This window comes from Pan paniscus, chromosome 5 (assembly GCF_029289425.2).
Source record: "Pan paniscus chromosome 5, NHGRI_mPanPan1-v2.0_pri, whole genome shotgun sequence".
Classification (NCBI taxonomy): domain Eukaryota; kingdom Metazoa; phylum Chordata; class Mammalia; order Primates; family Hominidae; genus Pan; species Pan paniscus.
The window spans coordinates 147,261,378-147,284,853 of record NC_073254.2 but is presented as its reverse complement, the minus strand read 5'-3'; the positions used below and the strand labels follow the sequence as shown (position 1 = coordinate 147,284,853).

At 37.7% G+C, this 23,476-nt stretch overlaps 1 protein-coding gene across 13 annotated transcripts; it reads right to left on the bottom strand.

The window, feature by feature from the left end:
* Positions 1 to 57: 57 nt before the first annotated feature.
* Positions 58 to 21,590, bottom strand: RNF146 (ring finger protein 146). Of its 13 annotated transcripts, XM_034962827.3 has the most exons (7): positions 21,290 to 21,525; positions 8,079 to 8,188; positions 7,816 to 7,903; positions 6,023 to 6,131; positions 4,259 to 4,325; positions 2,241 to 2,368; positions 58 to 1,804 (listed from the first exon to the last, which is right to left on the bottom strand). In XM_034962827.3, the coding sequence occupies exon 7, from the start codon at positions 1,801 to 1,803 to the stop codon at positions 727 to 729; it is 1,077 nt and encodes a 358-aa protein (XP_034818718.1). In that variant the 5' UTR covers position 1,804; positions 2,241 to 2,368; positions 4,259 to 4,325; positions 6,023 to 6,131; positions 7,816 to 7,903; positions 8,079 to 8,188; positions 21,290 to 21,525; the 3' UTR covers positions 58 to 726. The 13 variants fall into 13 exon arrangements, with proteins under 13 accessions (XP_034818718.1, XP_008951211.1, XP_034818717.1 ...); XM_008952963.4 differs by lacking the exon at positions 4,259 to 4,325; XM_034962826.3 differs by lacking the exon at positions 7,816 to 7,903.
* Positions 21,591 to 23,476: the final 1,886 nt, after the last annotated feature.

Genomic DNA, 23,476 nt, shown 5'->3' with positions numbered 1-23,476 from the left:
GTCACAAATGTCAAAATGTTTCCACACCCTTTCCACCCTCAAACAAGAGACAAACTGTTTTTGATAAACTCTAGTATTTATTAAATTATAAATTTTGTAATCAAAAAGAAAAATGCAGACCAAAAAAACCTCAAACTATAAGACTAAACAGCAAAGCCTATGGGAACGCCATGAAGTGTGTTACAAACATTCTGAAACATAAGTTACTGGCTGTTTTCATTTCCATTTCAATAACTTTACTATAAAATAGTTGTTATTCATCTATTTTGAAATCCCAAATTCACATCTATTCGTACATTAAATTATGTTTCCTGCTCATAATATCAAACATCTCACAGGTGCCAAATTTTAGTAATGGTCTTATGCCAATCCATGCAGAAAAATAAGACACAATGCAGGAGTCAGATGAGGACCATTAATGCACAGATAATACAAACACACTGGCCAAAAGAACTACAGAAGTTTTTAAAAAGTATAAAGTAAACAGACCTCAAGAAAACTGGGTTATTACTAAACAGCTCTCAACTATTAACACCCAAGTTCCTTACATTAAATAAATTTCTCAACAGAGACATGTTAGACATTTTAATTATGAGTCTATCCTTCCCATACCCCTTCCCACCCCAACTCCCAAAATGCACTACTAGGGATGAGTATAATGTTATGTGGGCAGAAATTTACAGGTAACCCTTTCAACCTTGAGCATGGAGCTGAAGACATTTTTATTTAAACTTCAGTTACTGTGCACTGTCCATCAGGCCTTCTAGATCTGACACTGACACTCACTGTTCCACCCCCTGCTACTGATCGATCAGTTCCCGATCGATCTGATCGATCGGGTACTGTCTGGTTTGCATTAGAAACCAAAAGTCTCTGTTGGGTCAAGGAGTGCTGTGCAACAACTGCAGATACATCCTCACTATCACTACTGGCATCTGATTCAGTTTCTTCAATGGAGGTGTCTGGTGCTGGTACCCTGCCTGAAGATGGTGATTCATGATCTTCTTCTCCTTCTCCCCTATGACTCCTTTCAGCTGTGTTGTCTCCACTGAGTTGTAAATGAGCAAAAGAGTCTTCCAGAGAAGTGCTTGCATCAGGGGATGGTGTTGCAGGGCTTGTTAACTGACCATCTACTGATGTTAGGGGCCTTACAGAAGACACTAGGGGCTGAACAGAAGCTCCACTCTGTGCTGATACACTGTCCGCTCCGTCAGCAGAGCTCTCTCTCGCTAGGTTTACGGTATTAGCATCACAGTCTAGCCTAAGTCCAGCTACTCCCTTCTTTGGTATATCTATTATATCTCGCTTAATCTTCCTGCGACGTCCATGTTCATTTCTCCTATATTGAACCATGTTTTCAAGATCAGCGACATACAGAAAGCCAGCAATTAACATTTCAGTGTTCTTTTTACCTTTGGAAAAAGCATCTTCCAGCTCTCTACTAGTGCGCTCATCGTACTGCCACCACCCATTTCTTCCTTCATAATACCATGCATATTCACCATTTCCTCTACTTGCTGCCTTGAGTTCTTCTGGTGACAACAAGGTTGGCTTGTCAAGGAAATCCTCGGGAATTTCTTGTCGACAAAGAGCACACCGCTTTCCAAGCCATGAAGCTCCTTTTACACATAGATAGCAGAAAACGTGCTTACAGGGCAGACTGACTGGATGAACACATGTTTGCAGACAAATGGCACATTCAGGGACGGTTAAAGAAGGTGCAGTATTAGAACAGGACTCGTTCGCTTTCCTGTTTGTAGGAAGCATGTTTATTGAATGATCAATTTCACCACAGCCAGCCATCCTAAGAAAAAATACATAAAATATTAAAGTCATGTTTTAATTCTTGCAATATCTTAATTTAACAATTATGAAAACTAACCACCTATGATGTGCATTATATGCAAGCCACATACTAGACAATGGGGATATGAAGATGAAAGTAGAGGAAAAACTCTCCAACCGATGAAAATTTTTTGTAAGCATTTACTTGTACATACCTTGGGAATGTATAAAAATTCCATCAGTGCACTTAACAGATCAGCCCTGGAGAAACACACTGAAGAACTATATAATGAAAAGCTGCATCCAGTCAGGGGAAAAGGATACCTTGAATCATGGCAGCTATTATACAGTGAAATGAATGCTAGACAAGAAATCTAAAAATCTGAGTTTTAGAGTCCTTTATTAATTATGTGCTCTTAGGCACTCAGTTAAACCATTAGTCTAAATTTCCTTACCTGCAAATCAGAGTTTACAAAGCTCAGGTAAAAATGGACAGAAAAAGTGCTTTGTAATCACTAAAGCTTCATAAAGGTAACAATCATATAAGACCAAAGGAGAAAATAACATGAATATTGAAGATCCCCTGAAGAGGAAGAAGAAAAAAGATTTGTCAAATTGGATGTATCTAGCTTAAACACTGACATAAAATTTATAATTTCTGCCTTATTGATTCAGATAAACATTTACTAAACACCTGCCGTGTTCCAGATACAATACTAAGTACTGATGGGTCTAAAGATAAATAAGACACACAACTACTCTGTTAAATAAGGAAACATACATGCAGATAATTACAATATGGCCTGATTCCTGCGTAATCAAAATGTGTTCACATACTTACTAAAATAACAGTAAGAGAGAGGTGAGAGGATGGACATAGGTTAGAAAGTTTAGTGTTCATTCAGAGGGGCTGGGCAGTGGAGCAGATTCCAGGCAGAAGCACATGCAAGACACTGAGTCAAATAGTCATACAAGCAATGGAAGAGCAGGAGATGAAGGTGTAAAGGTAATCAAAAGTTAAGTCATGAATGCCTTATTGTGTTATTGTGCCCTGCCAAGGAAACATCTAATTTTTTTCCCCATGGTAAAAAAAAAAAAAAAAAAAAAGACATTTTAAAAGGGGAGAAAATAATGGAGTAAACCACTGATAAGTAAAAAAGACTGAGAAATGAAGATGAAGATGTCAGAGATTGGAAGCTTAAAATGAATGACAATCTCTCTGCCAGCTAATTCTGCCATTCTAAATGGGTCAGTAGTTACAAAAGATATAGTCAACAAGAATGCTTACGCTCATCAAAAATTGAAAAACAATAATCCTAGGCTATCATCACAGCACATTCAATCTTAAAACAATCCTTTTTTTTCTTTTTACTGCCTTTTCTGTGTTCTTGGTTCCTCAATAGACAAGGCTCAAAAAGATGGCAATTTTCTAGTAAAGGAAGCAACACATTAAGTTTTTAAAAAGATGGCACATATCTAGTAAAGAAACCAACACAGTCTCAATGGAAGAACTGATCACTAAAATGTTTAATTTCCAAATTATTTTCAACTTTTAATAACATTTCCAATCAATTCCTTTACCAGAAATTCTAGGTTATAGACATCAAGAAAGTACAACTTTTTCCTAACCTATGGAAAGTTCTAAGTCAGGGGTGTCTAATCTTTTGGTTTCCCTGGGCCACACTGGAAGAAAAAGAATTGTCTTGGGCCACACATAAAATGCATTAACACTAATGATAGCTGATAAGCTAAAAAAAAAAAAAATCACATAATGTTTTAAGAAAGCTTATGAAATTTGTGTTAGGCCGCATTCAAAGCCATCCTGGGCCACATGTGGCCCACAAGTTGGATAAGCTTGTTCTAAGTAAACCCTAATAGGACGTCTTAATATGTTAAGCACTATAAAAGCTTTCAAATATTTTGAGATAAACACTTGCCTTCAAAGATCTTGTAACTTGAAACAACAGTAAGTTACAAAAGAAGGCATATGTTTTTAAAATAGCCAATTAACATTCCCTGCCTATTTCCTCCCCTAAAAGAATTGGCTGTGCACACATTTTGTTAGGTTTTCAGAAACTTTCATCCCTTTCGATTTAGGTCAAAAAAGTTAGTTTCCATAAAATTCCTGAAAATCTTTTTGTTCCAAGTTCCATATTTATTTAAAGCTCCAATTAAGAAAAAGAAAACAAGAAAGTGATCCATTTACAAGTAATAATTTAAGAAAGATTCTACTCATGATTCTATTCATGAGACTAAATAGAAAAATGGGCTGATGACCACCATTACTTTGGAGAAACAACAGCAACATCTTCATATAAGAAGTCTACATCTTAAACCATCTAAGTACCTTATGAACAAAGGACAGGATCATAAACTGAAAACATAAATAAAAACAGAGTCTGGTAAAATGAAAACAAGACACCCAACATGTCACGTGGACCAATGCCATGCTTTTAAATACATAATTCCAAACCTATTGTATTTTCTTTAAGTAAAATGGGCCCAAGAAGTCAGTTTTCCATCACATACAGCTCGTTTATCTACAGAAAAAAAAGTTTTCAACCTAAAAACATTATCCTCCACCCTACTTGATTAATATTTTGCATGACTCTTACTCTTGCATTTATGAATAAACCAAAACACGTAATTTCAAAACTAAGAAAGCAATTACAATCATCCCAGGAGAAGGCATGAATTATAATAACATAATTGGAAAGGCAAAACAATCCTGTTTGTGCAGGTATTTTGGTTCCATCATCAGAATGAAGTGAAGTTGGACAAAGTTAATCTGCAAACAATGGACACCAGACAGCTAAATGGTCATTATTTCATCTGAAGCACTCTTAACTATCAATTTGCCATAGCAATTTATAAATTCTGATTCTGTTTAGCCCATCAAGTATACTGTTAGTCTATCACCAACTAACAAATGGGCAGAAAAACTTAGTGATATTTCTTATTTAATTCTGAATGAGGCACATGCAATAAGTAAGATAGAGATAAAATGTGTAACAAGATAGACACAAAGTAACCCCAAACTGCTAGTCTACCTATAAGACATACTTCAAGGCTTTTTAAAAAACCATTTTAATCTACCCTACACAGTCTCTGTTTTGCAGTTCCAATGATCTTAAAATAGGTGGGAGACTAAATGTATGCAGATGATCATACCAATATGTAAATAAGAAAGCTTTTCCCCTCCCTTTGTGTAGAGCAAGTATTAATGCTAATCAAGAGGTATTCCCTATCTCATAAATGTCTCAGAAAATTCTAATTTTGAAAAAGGGAATTTATTTCCAGTTTACTAAACTAAGAATTTAATACACAGAAATTTGGAGTGACGTTAGTCCAATTCTATTAATAAGTATAATACATCATTTACTTTCAAAGACGTTTTTACTGAATTCTTCATGTGATATTCCAACTTTTAAGTATAAATCCCCTTCTTCCAATAGATAAACCATGTGAAATATTTCTGCCAGACTAATAAGAGTCTATTAATACTAAGTCGTCTTCTCAAGAAGACAAAATATAGAGGGGTATGGGCAGAGTTAGTGGAAATCTCCAAGAACTCAGATTTCCTTGAAACTTCTTGGACAACTAGTCAAATGAAAGGCAAAATTATTATAAGCAAAAAAGATCTTTAGTATGTGTAGAATTCAAGAAATTTTTAGCTTGCAATAAAAACTCCAAATATTAAAAATCAGATTTTTAAAGTCTGAATTTAGAATCCAATTACAGACACACAAAAAGGGAACAATCCTACATATAATTTCAAGGGGCTTAAGGATTTCTATGAAGCTGGTCCACATATGAACCACTAATGAGACAAGAGGAGTTCACTGAAAGGTTTTACGTCAGGAAATAACAGCCAGTTTAGTAGCTTCCAGACCATTTGAACAGCAGGTTGGAGGAAAGTTTGGTAATGCAGGAGGAGGTATGGCGAAAGGGAAACTAGAATATCCAGGTAGTAATGCAAGTATAAGATAATTAGAGGGAGGGTGCTGATGTAAGTTTCCAACAATAGAATAGAAGAATGCTAAGGAAAAAGAAATGAAAGCATTTGGTTACTGATGGATGGTGACAGATTCACCAAAATTCAGAATTTGAGGAGAGTTCTGTCTCAGACATAATGATTTTATTAAGGTCTCCAGGTGGAGATAGGTAGATGACAGCTGAATTTACTAGTTTGATACTCCAAGAATAAATCTGAGCTGAAAAAAGTCTGGTGACTCACCAACACATACATGGTCCTTGGAGCCATGAAAATGAGTAAATGCCCAAATTAAACCTGTAGAGAGAGCAGTCAAAAGGGCCAACCACAGAATCTTGAATTACTCCAATATCTGTGAGGTAAAATAGCCAGGAAGGGGTGTAAGGAATGGTCAGAGAAGAACAGGAAATAAAGATAGACCACCACCACAAAAGCCAACAAGGGAGACATTCACAAAAAAGAATAATCAAGCAAGTTACTCTAAGTGACAAAAATTTCACCATACAATTCACTTTTGTGTGGTGCAAAAGTTGTGAACCCCACACACTTAATAGCTATTTTGATTTCCTAAACACCATCAATCCCAGTAAACTTTTACTCGGCCAAGACATCTTTCTTTCCCTATTCCCCAGAGACTATCATAAAACGTCTCCCTCCTGGTTTATCGATATACTAACACCTGTATCACTGAGAAATTAGGTAAGTCAAAAATAAATCCTGAAAATCTATCTTTACCTTTACCGTGTCTTATCATTATTCCTCCTGGCTCAATATGGGGTACTGCTACTTGTTTACAAAGCTAACCCCTCAACATCTAGTTAGTACTGTCCCCTAACTCCTCCAACACTGATCAATACACTCTGTCCCTAAGTATCAAAATCAATTAAGATTGATTGTATGTTAAATAAATGTAAAATCTGGTAATATAGTAAGTACTAAATAAATGTTCATTCCCTGCACTTATTTTGAAGTCTCTTTCTCCTACCCTGCCTTCCCACATATTACTGTTCCCTGACTCCTCTAAAATGTGTTGATGATTAGGCAGCTGTTTCCCTCCTCATTCCCTTGGCTTGAAAAATATTTCCTAATTTTCTTTGACTGTTAAAATTCTACTCATTCTTTGAAGGCAAGGTGAAACTTATTCTGTTCATTCTGAACCCTTCAGATGAAATTAATCTCTTCCTCTGTTCAGTTTCAATAGCATCTTATTGTTACCTTAATATGGCATCTATTCCACTGTTTGTTAATTACATACATGTCTCATTTACTAGATCACAGTAAGTTCCTTGATGACCAGCACCTAGACTATCTGACCTATTAAGATTTTAAAAAATGTATACAGATAGATAAATGGACAGGATTAAATAAAATATATATTTTTAAAGACAAATGCTTATTAGTATCATTTTTCAATTATCAAATTTTCAATACTGAATAAAAATAATATGGTCATACTTTTAATAATAAATTAATTATTGTTAATACATATCATTACATGTAACCAGTATCATACTGGAAGAGTAGAAAGCAAGAGTTTTATGTCAAACTGGGAAAATGTGAAATAGCATCTACCAAGGTCACTCTTGCTCTAATAAGAAAAGCACTGTAATTAAAAGTCAATAAAATATTCACTACATTTTTCATGAATGACATCAAGTTGCATAGGGCTTACATGAATTTAGAAAACAGGAATATATTCATAGTGAAAAATGTTTCATCAATACGGTGAAGTTAAATATGGACAAATCCAAGGTAGTGTGTAACACTTTAAAGCATATCATGCAAAGATAAATGATGAAAGCACAACTAGTAAAACTGGGGATCAGAGTGAAGTGATATGAATAAAATGCAGTGATGTATTATTACATTAAAAAAATCAATTATGTAGAAATTCCTTTAATTTAGTGAAACAAGTTTTTAGTAACTAGAGTTTTTATAACCTAGTAGTCTGTCTTATTTACAAAAGCTAGTACTACTTGCCTAGCTTAATTATTTAAGAAAATTATTATGTAAAAAGAAGGTAGAACCCAGAGGACCTGGAGATCTATTTCAGCATTCTTTGAGCAACTCCTGTGTCTTCAGTTTTTCTTATAGAGACTTTTCCTTTTGAGGAGACTTGGAAATCTACATTAACGATAACTTAATGTAAATAAATTGTTAATAAAGCACCTATAAGTCAAAAGAAAATGCTCATTTAATATAATTAAAACTAAATATGACAGATACTCAATTTACCACACTTTAAACCAATCCATTTAATTTACTGCGGCACTGAAAAAAACCATGATGCTACACTTACATTTCTATTACAGATCCCACAGATGCCTGCCACAAAAATAAAGCATTTTCTTCACCAGCAGTCAGCCAGCTTACAGTATTTTCTCTTCCACTGCTGGTTCATTCTTTGTGCTGCAAAAGAAAAAATGAGTAATTAAGATCAAGAGAATCAGTTAATTATGTATAATCCTTTCACAAAATTCAGTGGAAAACTTTATCTTAAAAGTGGGAAAAATTAAAGACAAGATGCATGCTTTTACCACTGCTATTCAACATGACTGTAAGTTCTAGCAGAGCAAATTAGGGAAAAGAGATAAAGGCATACAGACGGGTAAGGAGGAAGTAAAACTATGTCTATTCTCTCTAGATAGATCTCATAGAATCCCCAAGAAAGCTAATAAACAAATTCAGCAAAGTTGCAGGTTACAAGTTTGACACACAAAAAAATCAGTTGTGTTCTGATACACCAGGAGACAACAATCCAAAAAAGAAATCAAGAAAATAGTTCATTCATAAAGTAACTAAGGGAATAAAATAGCCAGGAATCAACTTAACCCAGGAGGTGAAGGACTTGTACACAGAAAACTATAAAGCATTACTGAAAGAAATTAAAGAAGAGCTAAGTAAATAGACAAGTGATGTATGGATTGGAAGACTTAACATATTAAAATGACAATACTACCCAAAGTGATCTACAGATTCAACATAATTCCTATCACAATTCCAACGACCTTTTTTGCAGAAATGGAAAAGCAATCCTCAAATTCATATGGAATTGCAAAGGACCCTAAGTAACCCAAACAATCTTGAAAAATCCAATGTCAAAACTTACTACAAAGCTAAGGTAACAAGACAGTTTGGTGCTGGCATAGGATAGATAAATACACCAATGATATAGAATTGAGAGTCCAGAAATAAACTCATACATCAATAGCCAACTGATTTTCCAAAAGGGTGTCAAGTCTACTCAATGGGGGAAAACAGGCACCTCTAACTAATGTTGTTGGGACAACTGGATTTCCACATGCAAAATAATTAAGCTGGACCTCTACCGTATACTATATATAAAAGTTAACTCAGAATGAATCAATAACCTAAATATGAGAAATAAAACCATAAAACTCTTAATAGAAAACACAGGAGCAAATCTTCATGGCCTTAGATTTGCAATGGATTCCTAGATATGACATCAAAAGCATGAGAAACATAGGAAATAAATTGGGCTTTATATAAGTTTAAAATTTTTGTGCATCAAAAGACACTGTTAAGAAAATAAAAAGACAAACTGCAGAATGGGAGAGTATCTTGGCAAATCATGTATCTGATAAAGGTTTAATATCCAGAATATGTAAAGAACTACAGCTCAACAACAAAGACAAACCAATTAAAAAGTGAGCAAAAAATGAGTAAAGAACTTAAAGAAGATATACAAATGGCCAATAAACACACAAAAAGATCCTTAACATTATTAGTAATTAGGGAAATGTAAATCAAAATCACAATGATACATCTATAAGGAGGCTACAACTTTTTTAAAGGGAAAAATAATAAGTGTTGGTGAGGATGTAGACAAATAGGACCTTTGAAAACTGCTGGTAGGAAGGTAAAAGGGTGTAGCTGCTGTGAATAATAATTTGTTGCTTCCTCAAAAAGCTAACACAGCAATGCCACTCCCAGGGATATAGCAATAGAATTGAAGAGGTTCTAAGATACTTGTATGCCAATATTCACTGCGGAAATATTAGGCAAAAGGTGGACACAATTCAAGTATCTACCAACAGATGAATGGATAAACAAAATGTGGTCTATAAATACAACAGTACATTATTCAGTAATAAAAAGAAATATGTGCTACAATATAGATGAACCTTGAAAACATACTAATAAGCCACATACAGAAAAGTATTGTATGATTCCACTTACATGAAATATCAAGAATAGGCAAATTCATAGAAGCAGAAGGTATCAGAAGTTACCAGAGACTGAAGGAAGGAAAGTGGAGAGTTATTGCCTAATGGGCACAGAGTTTCTGTTTGTAATGCTAAAAAAAAGTTGTGGAAAATCTATAATGGTGATAGTTGCATAACACTGTAAATGAAATTAACTACATGGAATTGTACTCTTAAAAACCTGTACCATCTCAGTCATTAATCTTCTTTCTTCTCATTTAGTATTTCCATCTCCACTTCACCATGTCCACTACAGGACGCACATCATATTACACAGAATAATCAAGAACACATGATAACTAAAGAAATGATAGATCTCACAGAGACTTGAATCTTCTTTTATTTCCATGTGGCTCTCATACTATGGGCATCTATCTCCCTTAAGATACTATGGGTATCTTAAGATTCTAGTGTTTAAAGAAACATTCTTAATGCCATTATGTGGCCTCTAAATACAAGCTGACTTATCCTACCAAATGTTTAACAGAACAAACTATTTGTTTTAAAATCAGAGAACTTTCAAAAGTAACTGACTGTGATGGTTAATACCGAGTGTCAACTTGATTGGATTGAAGGATACAAAGTATTGATCCTGGGTGTGTCTGTGAGGGTGTTGCCAAGAGATTAACATTTGAGTCAGTGGGCTGGGCAAGGCAGACTCACCCTTAATCTGGTGGGCACAATCTAATCAGCTGCCAGCGAATATAAAGCGGGCAGAAAAATGTGAAAAAGAGAGATGGGCCTAGCCTCCCAGCCTGCATCTTTCTCCTGTACTGGATGCTTCCTGCCCTCGAACATCGGACTCCAAGTTCTTCAGTTTTGGGACTCGGACTAGCTCTCCTTGCTCCTTGCAGACAGCCTGTTGTGGGACTTTGTGATCGTGTAAGCTAATACTTAATAAACTCATATATATATTCTATTAGTTCTGTCCCTCTAGAGAACACTGCCTAATATACTGACTAAACAAGGTTTCTAAGTAACCTTTTTGTTTTACTCTGACTTTGGATGAAATGGACTCCACTATTTTGACTTTCCTCTCAACCCTTTCACCAACTTCAAGGAGCCTACAACTTCAATGGCATCAAAGAAGGCTATGTTCATTTCCTTGCTGCAGCCTACGCCAAACAGAAAACTGCACATTTTCATACACTCCCTATATATAGGACAGGAGGAGACAATTTACTGCTCCAACATCATTACTTTTTCTTTCAAGTCTCTATCACACTGACTTTAACATACCCCATAATCCCCTAAAACTGCTCTCTCCCCACTTGTAAGGGATTAATGTCATCTTTTCACTACTGATCATCCTCTTCATCCTAACTCCTGACATGACTATCAGCCTATTTAAATAGCCTTGAAAATGAACCATCCAACACCTATTGCACAGGTTCTTAAACTTGTCCCAACTTCTATTCATCAGAATCACTGAAATTGCTTGTTAGAAATACATATTCTCAGCCCCTTTCCTTAGAAATTCTAGGCCAGTAGACATAGGTTTAAACCTAGGAATCTCACCCCAGGTGGCACTCATGCCTTAGTCCTTCAAATACAATCCGAGAAACACCATCCTCAATTTTCAGTTCCTTAAATCCTAAATTTGAAGAAATTAATCTACTCTCCAGCAACCAAATATTATAATCACATTTAAAGCTCGTTGTCACCTAAACTGCTGCCTCTCTGAAATCTTAATCCGACTCTCAGATCACAAGCTCTGGTTCTTCCAGCCTACTCATTCCCACACCTGCTCTTCAATTTCATGGGGACCTACCATCTCTTGACCATCTCCTTTCCTTTATCCAGTTCCTGATCTCATTTCCTTTCCTGCCCATTCTGGAACCCAATCTTTTTTACTTCTTAACAGAACCCTTGGCCCCCTCATATCTTTATCTCATATACACACATTTTACAAACCCCCATTTCTGCATAATTCTTACAATATGACATCTCAGGTTTCATGCCTTAACTACTTTGTGTTCATGGAGAAAAAGAGAAAGTCCTTTCTCTCACCACACAGCCCCCTGCTCCCCCACCCCAACCAACCACACCATAAATTCTGTCAACTTTTATTCCTAATCCCTTTGGAATCTATCCTGTACTCTCTACCCATTGCTAGTGCCCTAGTTTAAACCTACGTAACTCTCACCTGGACTACTGTTCAGCCTGATTATCTTGTGTCAGTATCACCCTCATTTATTAAGCCTTTGAGTGAGATTCTCTCTCACTCACACACACACACACACACACACACTCACTCTACAGTCTGTTTCCCAGGCTAGAATGCTGTGGCATGATCATAGCTCACTACAACCTCAAACTGCTTGGCTCAAGCGATCCTCCCATCTCAGCCTCCCAAGTAGCTAGGACTGACTGATATATTTAAAAGGCAAAATGGACCAGGTTTCTTCCATATGTGAAGCACAATATTGGGTCCTCAGCCTACACAATAAAGACAAAGCTCCTTAGGACAACATTAAAAGGTTTTAAAGATCTAAACTGTAAATAACTAGTCTCTAGTCTTATCTTCAACAACCACCCATAGATTAATAATCTAGTTGTATAAAATTACTCATAGTCCTGCAAACCTCCCTTTGTAGCTCTGTATTTCCTCCTGCCTGGTACAATCTATTCCCTTTTACAGCTTATGAATGCCTATTTGTTCTTTAATATATTACACAGAAATGGTTCTCTCTACCATTTTCTCTGACTACCTCCAGAAAATTAACTGTTCTCTCCTCTATATTTTGTATGTTTTTCTATTACTGAATTTATCACATGCACTAATTTCAATTCATTTGTGAAGTCTGACTCTTCTGTGAAATCATGAATCCCCTGAAGATAGGGAGCTTTTTATATCTTTAAATAGCTAGTAAATTGTCAATCAATTTTTGTTGAACTGATATTTTTTGGATGAATGAAAAATCAACTCCCAAAAGTAACTATTGTGAGGAACAGAATATCAAAGGATTAGATTTATTCAAATAACACAACACTTGAATTCTAATTGTGAACTCAAGCTGGAATCTGTAAGATACATAAAAATATCTAAGTTCTAATCCTTGCTTTATATAACTTAAAATCTAAAGGAGTTCCTACATTTACAAATATAAAATTCAACCCATCTTTGTATGTTTTGGCAAGCAAATCATTTACCCAGCTATTGTTCATTGTCAATGAATTCTCCAAAATGGAGATAAAAATCTAAGCATAAACCAAGATGGGTTTCTGAACAGTCAAAACAGCTTCACAAAGCTCTTTCCCCAATAAAGCTTATGATTCTTCACTAGGATGACCACATAGGTCAGCCCAGCATCTGTCCAGTTTGCCCTTGGTCTCCCAACAAGTGTTCCAGTTCAGAAAAATTATACAGACATTCTACCCTTTACCCATCACAAAGGTTTTCGGACCATCACTCAAAAGTCAATTTGCTCTTACTTTACCCACAATTCTTTTGTTTTAAGAGACAGCGTCTGTTAACCAGGCAGGAGTCCAGTGGTATGATTGCAGGTAACTTAAACCTCAAACTCCTGGCTTCATGTGATGCTCCTACCACAGGCTCCCAAAGTGTTGGGATTACAGGTGAGGGCCACCATGCCCAGCCTTTACCCACAATTCTAACTTGAGGTTTTTTGGTCCACAAAGTCCTGCTGAGTGTTGCTGTTGGTCATTAGCACTGCCTATCCTTCGCTATCTTACAAGTCTTTTAAGATGTACCAATCCATCCTTCTCAGAACCTAATTGATTGAATGTTAAAACCTCTAGTGTGAAGATTCAATTAAAACATTTCTTCTAAAAATTTCGTTTAATCACTATTTGTACTTTAATAATTGAGATGTGTAGAAGGTACCATTTTATTCCTAAGAAATACACAAAAAATGTCCTTGTTTCTAATTCTCCTTATCTCCTGAATGCATTTACACATTATCTGTAACCAATCTAATTTATTCCTCTCTATTCACTTACTTTACTTAGGTCTTATCCATAAATATTTTATCTCCGAAACAAAAGTTGATTCTTAAAGGAATCTAAGTTAACTGAAACAAAGCAGCTTCAAAATAAGTACAAAAAAATCCTCTAAAGAACCCATATTTGAACACCCAAATAAGCTGTGATCTTTCCTATAAAACTATTTCACATAGCTGAAATAAAGCTATAGCCACAAATATTAAAGTAAAAGCTTTGCTACATATCCACTAGAACAAAGGTACTAAAAAAAAAATCTGGTTAATTCAAGGAGATGCATTCTCTCATTCTGCTTTCCTTATTTGAAGACTAATGATTAAATTCAAGTAACTTATCAATAGCAAAATTATTTGAAAAAGCCCCTTATAAAGAAAACACACACACACACAAACCCAGGAGCAGAGAACTATTTACTTAATAGTACTGAAATAACAGCAAAGTATCTATGAATAATGACTTTCCATCAATATAAACTTTCTCCTTCAACAGAAAGAACATCCTTGCCCTCATTACACTCCTCTAGTCCAGTTATGTTTAGCAGTAAACAAAAGAATGTATCAGTGCCCATAACTCACATTCCAGTATCTTTCTTTACATTAATGCCATTTTCAAAAGAACACAGCCAAAGACGTATTTATTTAGCCTATTTCTTCAATTTTTTTTTTTTAAATTCTGGCCTGAAGTCATTTCTAGGATTCCTTTAGAAATGGCTTTCTCTAATTTTCAAAATATTGATGATTTCATTTCTTTATTAAAGATCTTTGACGATAACCTCATACAGCTGACCTTTCAACAACACAGGTTGGAAATGAACAAGTTGACTTATATACGTACAGTTTTTTCAATAAATATGTTGGAAAATTTTTTGGAGATTTGTGACAATTTGAAAAAACTTGCAGATGAATCATGTAGTCTTGAAACATCAAAAAAAGGAAAAGAAAAAATTAGGTATATTATGAATGCATAAAACATATAGTCTATCATTTAGTATTATAAAATATAGAGAAATTATAAGAAGTTAAAGTGTATCAAAACTTAGTAAACATAGACACATATGGTGCCGCTTGAGGTGGTACAAGAAATTTAAACAAATGTAAAGATGCAGTATGAATCATAGCTGTATAAAATTAATTGTAGTACATACTGTAATAATTTCCTGTTGCTATTATGAATTTCCACTTAAAATGCTGTGGACACTAATCATCTCTGCATGTACTGGAGTAAAACGTAATCTCTTGTTCTTGTGTATTTTTCATCATGTTTAGTACAATACCATAAACCTTGAATAACACCATGGGACCCATGTGAAGTGCCACTAGTGATGCTAGAAGTGCTCCCAAGAAGCCAAGAAAAGTCATGCCATTACAAGAAGTTAAATTACTTGGTACACACCCTAGATGGGTCTGCAGCTGCAGTTACCCATCATTTCAGACAGACACCTTATAAACAGGTAACATAAACACAGTATCGATAAATGCAGTACTGTAAATGTATTTTTTCTTCCTTAGGAATTTATTTTCCTTTAGCTTATTGTAAGAATATAGTATGTAATGCATATAACAAACAACGTGTTAACTGACTTTACAGTAGGCTATTAGTAGTTAAATTTTGGGGAAGTCAAAACTTATACTCAGATTTTCAATTGTGCAAGGGGTTGGCACCCTTAACCCCATGTTGCTCAAGGGTCAATTGTACTGCCCTCTTATTGTCTTTGAGCATTCTTTTATTTCACCTCTAATTATGCATTATCTTTCAAAAATACATTTGTGTAGAACAACATAACCAGGTTCTTCTTGGCTGAGATTTAACCATCTTACGCAACCAATAAAAGTGACTCCAGATAAAAGCAGACAAAAAACTTAACAGATGTAAACAGGAATCCTACAGCAGCCCTAAGAGTCCACAGTTCATATAATTTTAGTAAATCTTGCATGCTTTGGTGACTTTTTCAATTTCTATATCCTCATGAATAATTTTTTCAAAGTGCAGACTAACTGGATAAACGCTGGGGAAGGAAAATGAATTAAAACTAACATAATGCTCTAGATCCTAGCTATACAAACAAACTGGGATTCCCAACTAGTACTATCAGCACTACCTGGGAGCTCTTCACAAATGAAAATCCTAAGTGCCACCCTAGACCTACAGAACCAGATCTCCAAGTGATTCGCATATATTAGTTAGTGAAACACTACCAAATCCATATGTCACTGAATCCTCAAAACAACCCTGTGAAATATGACTATACCTATTTCACAAATGAGGAAGCCTAAGCTCAGGAAGTTAAATGACTTACCCAAAGTCAAAGCCATCAATATTGGGAGATGCGATTCAAATTCAAATTTACCTTTAAAAATATCTTTCTACAATGTATTGTCTCTCACAGAAAAGGTCACGTATTATCTAATAGAAATATGATGCAAGCCACGTATGCAATTTCAAATTTTCTATTAGCCACATTAATAATAAAAAGAGGCGGGGCATGGTGCCTCACATCTGTAATCCCAGCACTTTGTGGGTAGTGACACAGGAGGATGGCTTGAGCCTAGGAGTTATAGACCAGCCTGGGCAAGATGGTGAGACCCTCATTTCTACAAAAATAATAATAGAAAGAAACAGGTAAAATTAATTTCAATAATATATTTTATTTAATCCAACGTTTCTACATTACTGCTTCAGTATGTTTCAATATAAATTGTTAATGTAATATTTTATGTTCTTGGGTAAGCGTATGCATACTCTTTGAAATCCAGTGTGTATTTTACACTTACAGCACAACTTAATTCAGACTGGATACATGTCAAGTGCTCAATAACTCCATGTGGCTAGTGGCTACTTTACTGGGCAATGCTGGTCTAGAATGTCTTGCATATTAATCTTGTTAAATACAAAACTGACAAGTCACTACAGGAATTGTTTAATAGAGACAATGAATTCAATGTTAATTTACCTAGACTTTTGCCGAAGACAGATTAAAAAAGAAAACTGCATATTCTGTTATAATCAAAGTTAATGGGTTTAGGTAGCCCCAATTCTGCCAAACTGACCCATCACCTATTAACTCTGAGAATTTATACAGTTGACCCTTGAACAATGTGAGGAGTTAAGAGTGTCTACCCCCTGCGCAGTCAAAATTCCATGTAAACTTTTGAGTTTCCAAAAACTTAACTACTAATAGCCTACTATTGCCTGGAAGCTTTACTGATAACTTAAACAGTGGATTAATATATGTTTTGTATGTTGTATTATATATTGTTTTCTTGCAATAAACTAAAAAAAAGAAAACATTATTTAAAAAATCGTAAGAAGGCCAGGTGCGGTGGCTCACGCCTGTAATCTCAGCACTTTGGGAAGCTGAGGCAGGAAGATCATGAGGTCAAGAGATCAATACCATCCTGGCCAACATGGTGAAACCCCGTCTCTACTAAAAATACAAAAATTAGCTGGGCATGGCGGCGCACACCTGTAGTCCCAGTTAATTGGGAGGCTGAGGCAGGAGAATCTCTTGAATCTGGGAGGTGGAGGTTGCAGTGAGCCAAGATCGCACCACTGCACTCCAGCCTAATGACAGAGCGAGACTCCATCTCAAAAAAAAAAAAAAAAAATCATAAGGAAGAAAAATATGTTTACATTCATTAAGTAGAAATGGATCATCATAAAGGTCTTCATCTTTTTTAGGAGAAGGAGAAAGAAACATTGGTTTTGCTCTCTCAGGGGTGGCAGGGGCAGAAAAAAAAAGTATTGTATAAGTGGAACTACACGGTTCAAACCTTTGTTCAATGGTCAACTATAATTTCAACTGGGCACAAAATAGGGCATACATGTAATACTTATAACAGTCATGTGAAGAAGCCCTCAGAAAACTCCCACATTATTTGAAACCAAAGATTTTTTTCAAGTTGGAGGAGAAGGGATGCTTTTATTTTAACCAACAGGGGGATGTAAAACAGAACAGTATGATTTCAACTACAGGCCAGAATTAATTTGCCAAACATAACTCAAACATACATAATTCCTACTGGAATGAATGACCTGTAAATTTTACACCAAACTTAATATGATGATGTATGAAGAAGGTAACATAAAAAAAAGAAAAAGTCTAAAACCAAATTAGAAACTTTGCCCCTAACAATTCTGGAGGAAAAAAACAGTGACAGGTAAAACTTAAAAACACACAAAGGGGTTTAGGGATTATCAATGAATTTAAATCTTGACCCATTCAAATAAGTGAAAAATAAATACAACTAAAAATGAAGTAATATTGTACCATTTATAATTTGTAACAACTCAAAATACTCATACTCCCACTTTTCAAGTCAGTCACAAGATCAAAGTCAAGAGTTTTTTTCAGGTAACAGATTCAAGCAAGCGATTATCTTTAATCAAAGAAAAAGATGAGCATATAACATCAATATAAATACATATAAAAACAAAGACAAATATCAATTATAAATATTTGAAGACTTACTGTATTTTTCCAATTATTAACAGCTAATGTTTAATAAGATTTTTGCCATTTATTCAAAATACACAAAACAGTAAATGTTCTACATGAAATCACTCAGTGACAGAAAGAAAAAATACTTGAAATGTTCCAACTTTTGGTACACAACTCAAAAAAAATTATATATACATAAAAGGAGTAGATAAATCAGGTGTGAGTTAGCAGACACATCTTAGTATTTTTTTATAAACCAGTCACAAATTGAGAGATGTAACTAAATGCCCTAATGTCTCAATTTTTAGCCCTCATCATCTCCTGCTAAAAATTAGCTAAGAAAAAGCATAGCTCATACTTGGAAACTTCAGACAAAACTCATTTCAACTAAATGGGGTCTGATACTTTAAAGAATCATTTCCCTTTAAGACGTTACTATGTGGCAGTCTACTTACTGCCTTCACAATCTTTATACTAGCGCATTAAACCCTTTAATTTTTCTCAAAACAACAAAAAAGTGAGCTTTGCATTTTATTTCAAAACATGAGATGTAAAAGTGAACAAATATTGTCTTTTAATCATATCACACACAGATGTTTCTTAGCCAGCAACCATTTCATAAATAAGAAAGCTCTTTGGCAAATTATCTGTGTGACCTTGGTCAAGTCATAACCCCCAGTCTTTTGTTATCTCATCCTACTCTATAATTCTGTAATTCTAAGTTCTAAATGCTTTAATTAGCAGTCCGTTAACAACATTTTGGATTTGAATTAACCCAAAAGGTAATACGCCATGAAAACTAAAGATAGTCCGTAAGTAAGCACAGGTGGTTGTAGCCGAGTGTTACATAAATTAGTTTCTATATCCACAAAGATGTTGTTTCACAAATTCAGATTCCTCAGGCACAAGGCAACCAAGAGAATGGAAAAGGCTCAGTACCTTCTATTACTAACACGGGAGAAAAATACGCATTCGAATTCCCAACTGTCAGTGCTGTTAGATGTTTCCTGGTAGTATATGGTTAACATATAAAATAATATTCTTTAAAAAGATCGATATTGTGAAAACAAAAGATTTAATATCCTTTTCTTCTTTTGACTCAAAACATCGTTTTGGATCCTTTAAAAAAAAAAAAGTCTGTTCCTTTCCTCTGACAATTTAGGTTGGTGGAGACTGAAACAAAACACTTTGTAAGTTGACATCTCCTTTTAAAAAAAGTTATTTCTTTTTTCTTCTCTTGTCTAAAAGACCAGCTATTTGGAGAGAGTTTTCCTGATAATTATAATTCTACCAAGTTCTGAACAACCAGCGAAGAAAAAAATATTTAAATGTATTTCCATTCTGCCCACATGATACACTGGCTCATTTGAGACATAAATTCTAAATGAAAGATTGGGCTGAACAACATCCTCCACTTTAAGATATACAAGGCACCAAAACAAACACATCCAAAATCTATTTTTAGAGTGGTGTTCACTCTTCCGGTTTTCTCTTTAAAACGAGATTTAGTTGACCTATTTTCATGTGTTTTTAGGGCACCCAGACACTCTATACAAACAATATTTGCTAGTCATAAAACAGCAATGCCAAAATCACAAATCCTGTTATTTGTGTGGGACATTTTCTCCACGTGTCCTTACGTGCCATGTCTTTGAAAAGTCTAAATATAGATTCACTGACTAAAATGTCCTAAGTCTTCCAAATTCTATAATTATATACTGGATTGAATGCCAATATTATACGTTCACATCCCATTTGAAAAGTACACACACGAGGTGGGGGTGATGTGCCCACTACCTGAAATGCCAATCATACAAAGAACAAAGCGTTCCCTACCATCTTTGGGCTTTCTTCTCTCCTCAGTTCTACACTGTTTCGATATTACAAAAATATTACTTAAACAAAATGTTCAAAACTTGAGAAATAAGTGCTCACTAAAATGGCACTTAGAGAAAAGAAATTAAAACATATACCAAAATGATTAACGAGAAAAGATTCTAGTTGCCAGGATGTGTGTGTAAACTTACAGTCCTGTAGGTTTTACCTGTGGAGAGGACGGTTCCGTCTCCACTCTTAAAACAATTCTACATTCTTTAGAAGCCTTCGCAAAATAAATAGCGACAACAATGGAAGACCCACACTCCTTCAGACGGGATGGAGGGTAGGAAGAGAACTCCCCACCCAACAATCAGAACAAAGCAACAGCCTCAGCTTTTAAGATGCAGAGGGTTTGGAGGCTCAAGGGATATTCTGAGATCTCTTAATTGTTCCGATGCTTCAACAGCCGTCAAAAACAACTAAGAATATGCAGCGCTGGGCTTCGCTAGGACAAGGTGCAGGGATTGCTCTCTTCGTTTTAGGCAAGACCGAGACACTGAGCAGGAGGAAGAGCGAGAGAAGAGAAAGCAGCAGCCAGAGACACTCCGGGAAAAGGCAAAAATGCAGACTGTACGCCCTGGCTTCGATCTGACCCAAGGCCCAAACTGCCTGACCCCACACGGGAAAACATGGAGCAGGCTACCGCCGAAAAACCATCTCCGCCCCTACACCTCGAGGCCAGAAGGTCCCCGGGTAAAGGCCTGAAACCACGGCCCAGAGGGGAGGAGAGGGACCCGCCTGCCACCCGAGGCAGCGAAGCGGGCTCAGGCGGAAGAGGCTGCGCAGTAATGGCCGCTGCTCCGCCCCTCGCACCCGGACCGAGACCAGCTCCGGCCGTCACCCAGGGCAGGGGCTGCGGCGCCCTCGGGCAGCGCAGGGGCTGTCACGGTCGTCTTGCCTGCCCCAGCAGCCAAGGCGGGGGTGGCGGAAAGGGCTGAACTGTCCCATCCCGCCTCTGCGCGGACAGCCGGGGCCGCGCCAGCCCAAGGGCGTCCATCTACGTACCGGCCCCTGACCCCGCCGCCGCCCCTCTCAGGCCCCGAGCGCAAGGCCGACCCGGAGTACGTTGCGACTGGAGGTGACACCGCCAGCTATGCCTCCTCTCCCCGAGTGAGGATCCTAGAGTGGCCGGCGTTCACCCTGCTCCCCCGAGAGGGCCTCGCTCCGACTCCCACCTCTCCGGCCACAGCTGCGGCCACCTCGCAGTCTTTTCTCTCCGGCCTCGGAGCCCGCAGCTGCCGGGAACGCGCGCGGCCATCACGTGACCACCCGGCGCGTCGCGGAGGAGGGGCCGCGCCGCGCCGCGCACCCGCACCCGCACCGGCGAGCTCGCTCCGGCGCCTCATCGTTCTGCCCCTGTCTCGCGCCGCTGCCTGCCGGTACTCTCTTGCCTGTGGGGAGCGGCGACTTCGCTGCTTGCATTCTTCTGGCTTCTTTAGAGTGTGCTTGCTTTGTATTAGGGCCCAGAGGCTCTGAAAGAATGCAGTTCCAGCAGAAAGAGATTTGGGGTGGAGGAAGTAAAACGTGTGTAGGACCGGCAGGTGGTGCTGCTCAAAAATCCAGCTTTGCTATCCCGGGGAAGCTCTGGGGCGCTTAGCTGAGTTTCGGCTTAAAGATCCCTTAGCAAAAATACTGCTTCTTCCCTTTCAAGAAAAAATATGGGGAGTAGGGGGACGGAGGGGAGAGAGTACTGTAGGACTTTCCAATTTGTTCTCCTTTTTAATGGTTGAGCAATTTAATCGGGGAAAAAATGAGTATTAGTTTTCTTTGGAAACCCCCCTTTTTTTTTTTTTTTTTTTTTTTTGGAAAAAAATGTATGTTTAATCAATTGCAAACAACTTTTTAAAACTGTAATTCTCATATACATTATGATTTAATAAAACAGGAATATATTTTAGAGTTATTTTTCCCTGACCTACATTATTCTAGCTGTTTATAAATCTTCAGGGTTCTTTTGATAAAATGCAATGATTAGAGGCAAGTGCGAGATACACATTCCTTCTTACTGCCTTAATGCCAAAAGAAATACTGCAAGTAAATCACGTTTCAGACAACATTCTGCCAAACATACAGGTATTTATTTGCAAGCTGACCCAAAGAGGCATGATTGCTTTAGCAATTATAAAATCAGATCTGTCAACAGAAAACTTTTTTTTTTAATTTTATTTTATTTTATTTTATTTTATTTTATTTTATTTTATTTTTTATTGATCATTCTTGGGTGTTTCTCGCCGAGGGGGATTTGGCAGGGTCACAGGACAATAGTGGAGGGAAGGTCAGCAGATAAACAAGTGAACAAAGTTCTCTGGTTTTCCGAGGCAGAGGACCCTGCGGCCTTCCGCAGTGTTTGTGTCCCTGGGTACTTGAGATTAGGGAGTGGTGATGACTCTTAACGAACATGCTGCCTTCAAGCATCTGTTTAACAAAGCACATCTTGCACCGCCCTTAATCCATTCAACCCTGAGTGGATACAGCACATGTTTCAGAGAGCACAGGGTTGGGGGTAAGGTCACAGATCAACAGGATCCCAAGGCAGAAGAATTTTTCTTAGTACAGAACAAAATGAAAAGTCTCCCTTGTCTACCTCTTTCTACACAGACACGGCAACTATCCGATTTCTCAATCTTTTCTCCACCTTTCCCCCCTTTCTATTCCACAAAACCGCCATTGTCTTCATGGCCCGTTCTCAATGAGCTGTTGAGTACACCTCCCAGATGGGGTGGTGGCCGGGCAGAGGAGCTCCTCACTTCCCAGTAGGGGCGGCCGGGCAGAAGCGCCCCTCACCTCCCGGACGGGGCGGCTGGCCAGGCAGGGGGTTGACCCCCCACCTCCCTCCCGGACGGCTGGCCGGGCAGAGGGGCTCCTCACTTCCCAGTAGGGGCGGCCGGGCAGAGGCGCCCCTCACTTCCCCGACGGGGCGGCTGGCCCGGCGGGGGGCTGACCCCCCCACCTCCCTCCCGGACGGGGCGGCTGGCCAGGCAGAGGGGCTCCTCACTTCCCGGTAGGGGCGGCCGGGCAGAGGCGCCCCTCACCTCCCGGACAGGGCGGCTGGCCGGGCGGGGGGCTGACCCCCCACCTCCCTCCCGGACGGGGCGGCTGGCCAGGCGGGGGGCTGACCCCCCCACCTCCCTCCCGGACGGGGCGGCTGGCCGGGCGGGGGGCTGACCCCCCCACCTCCCTCCCGGACGGGGC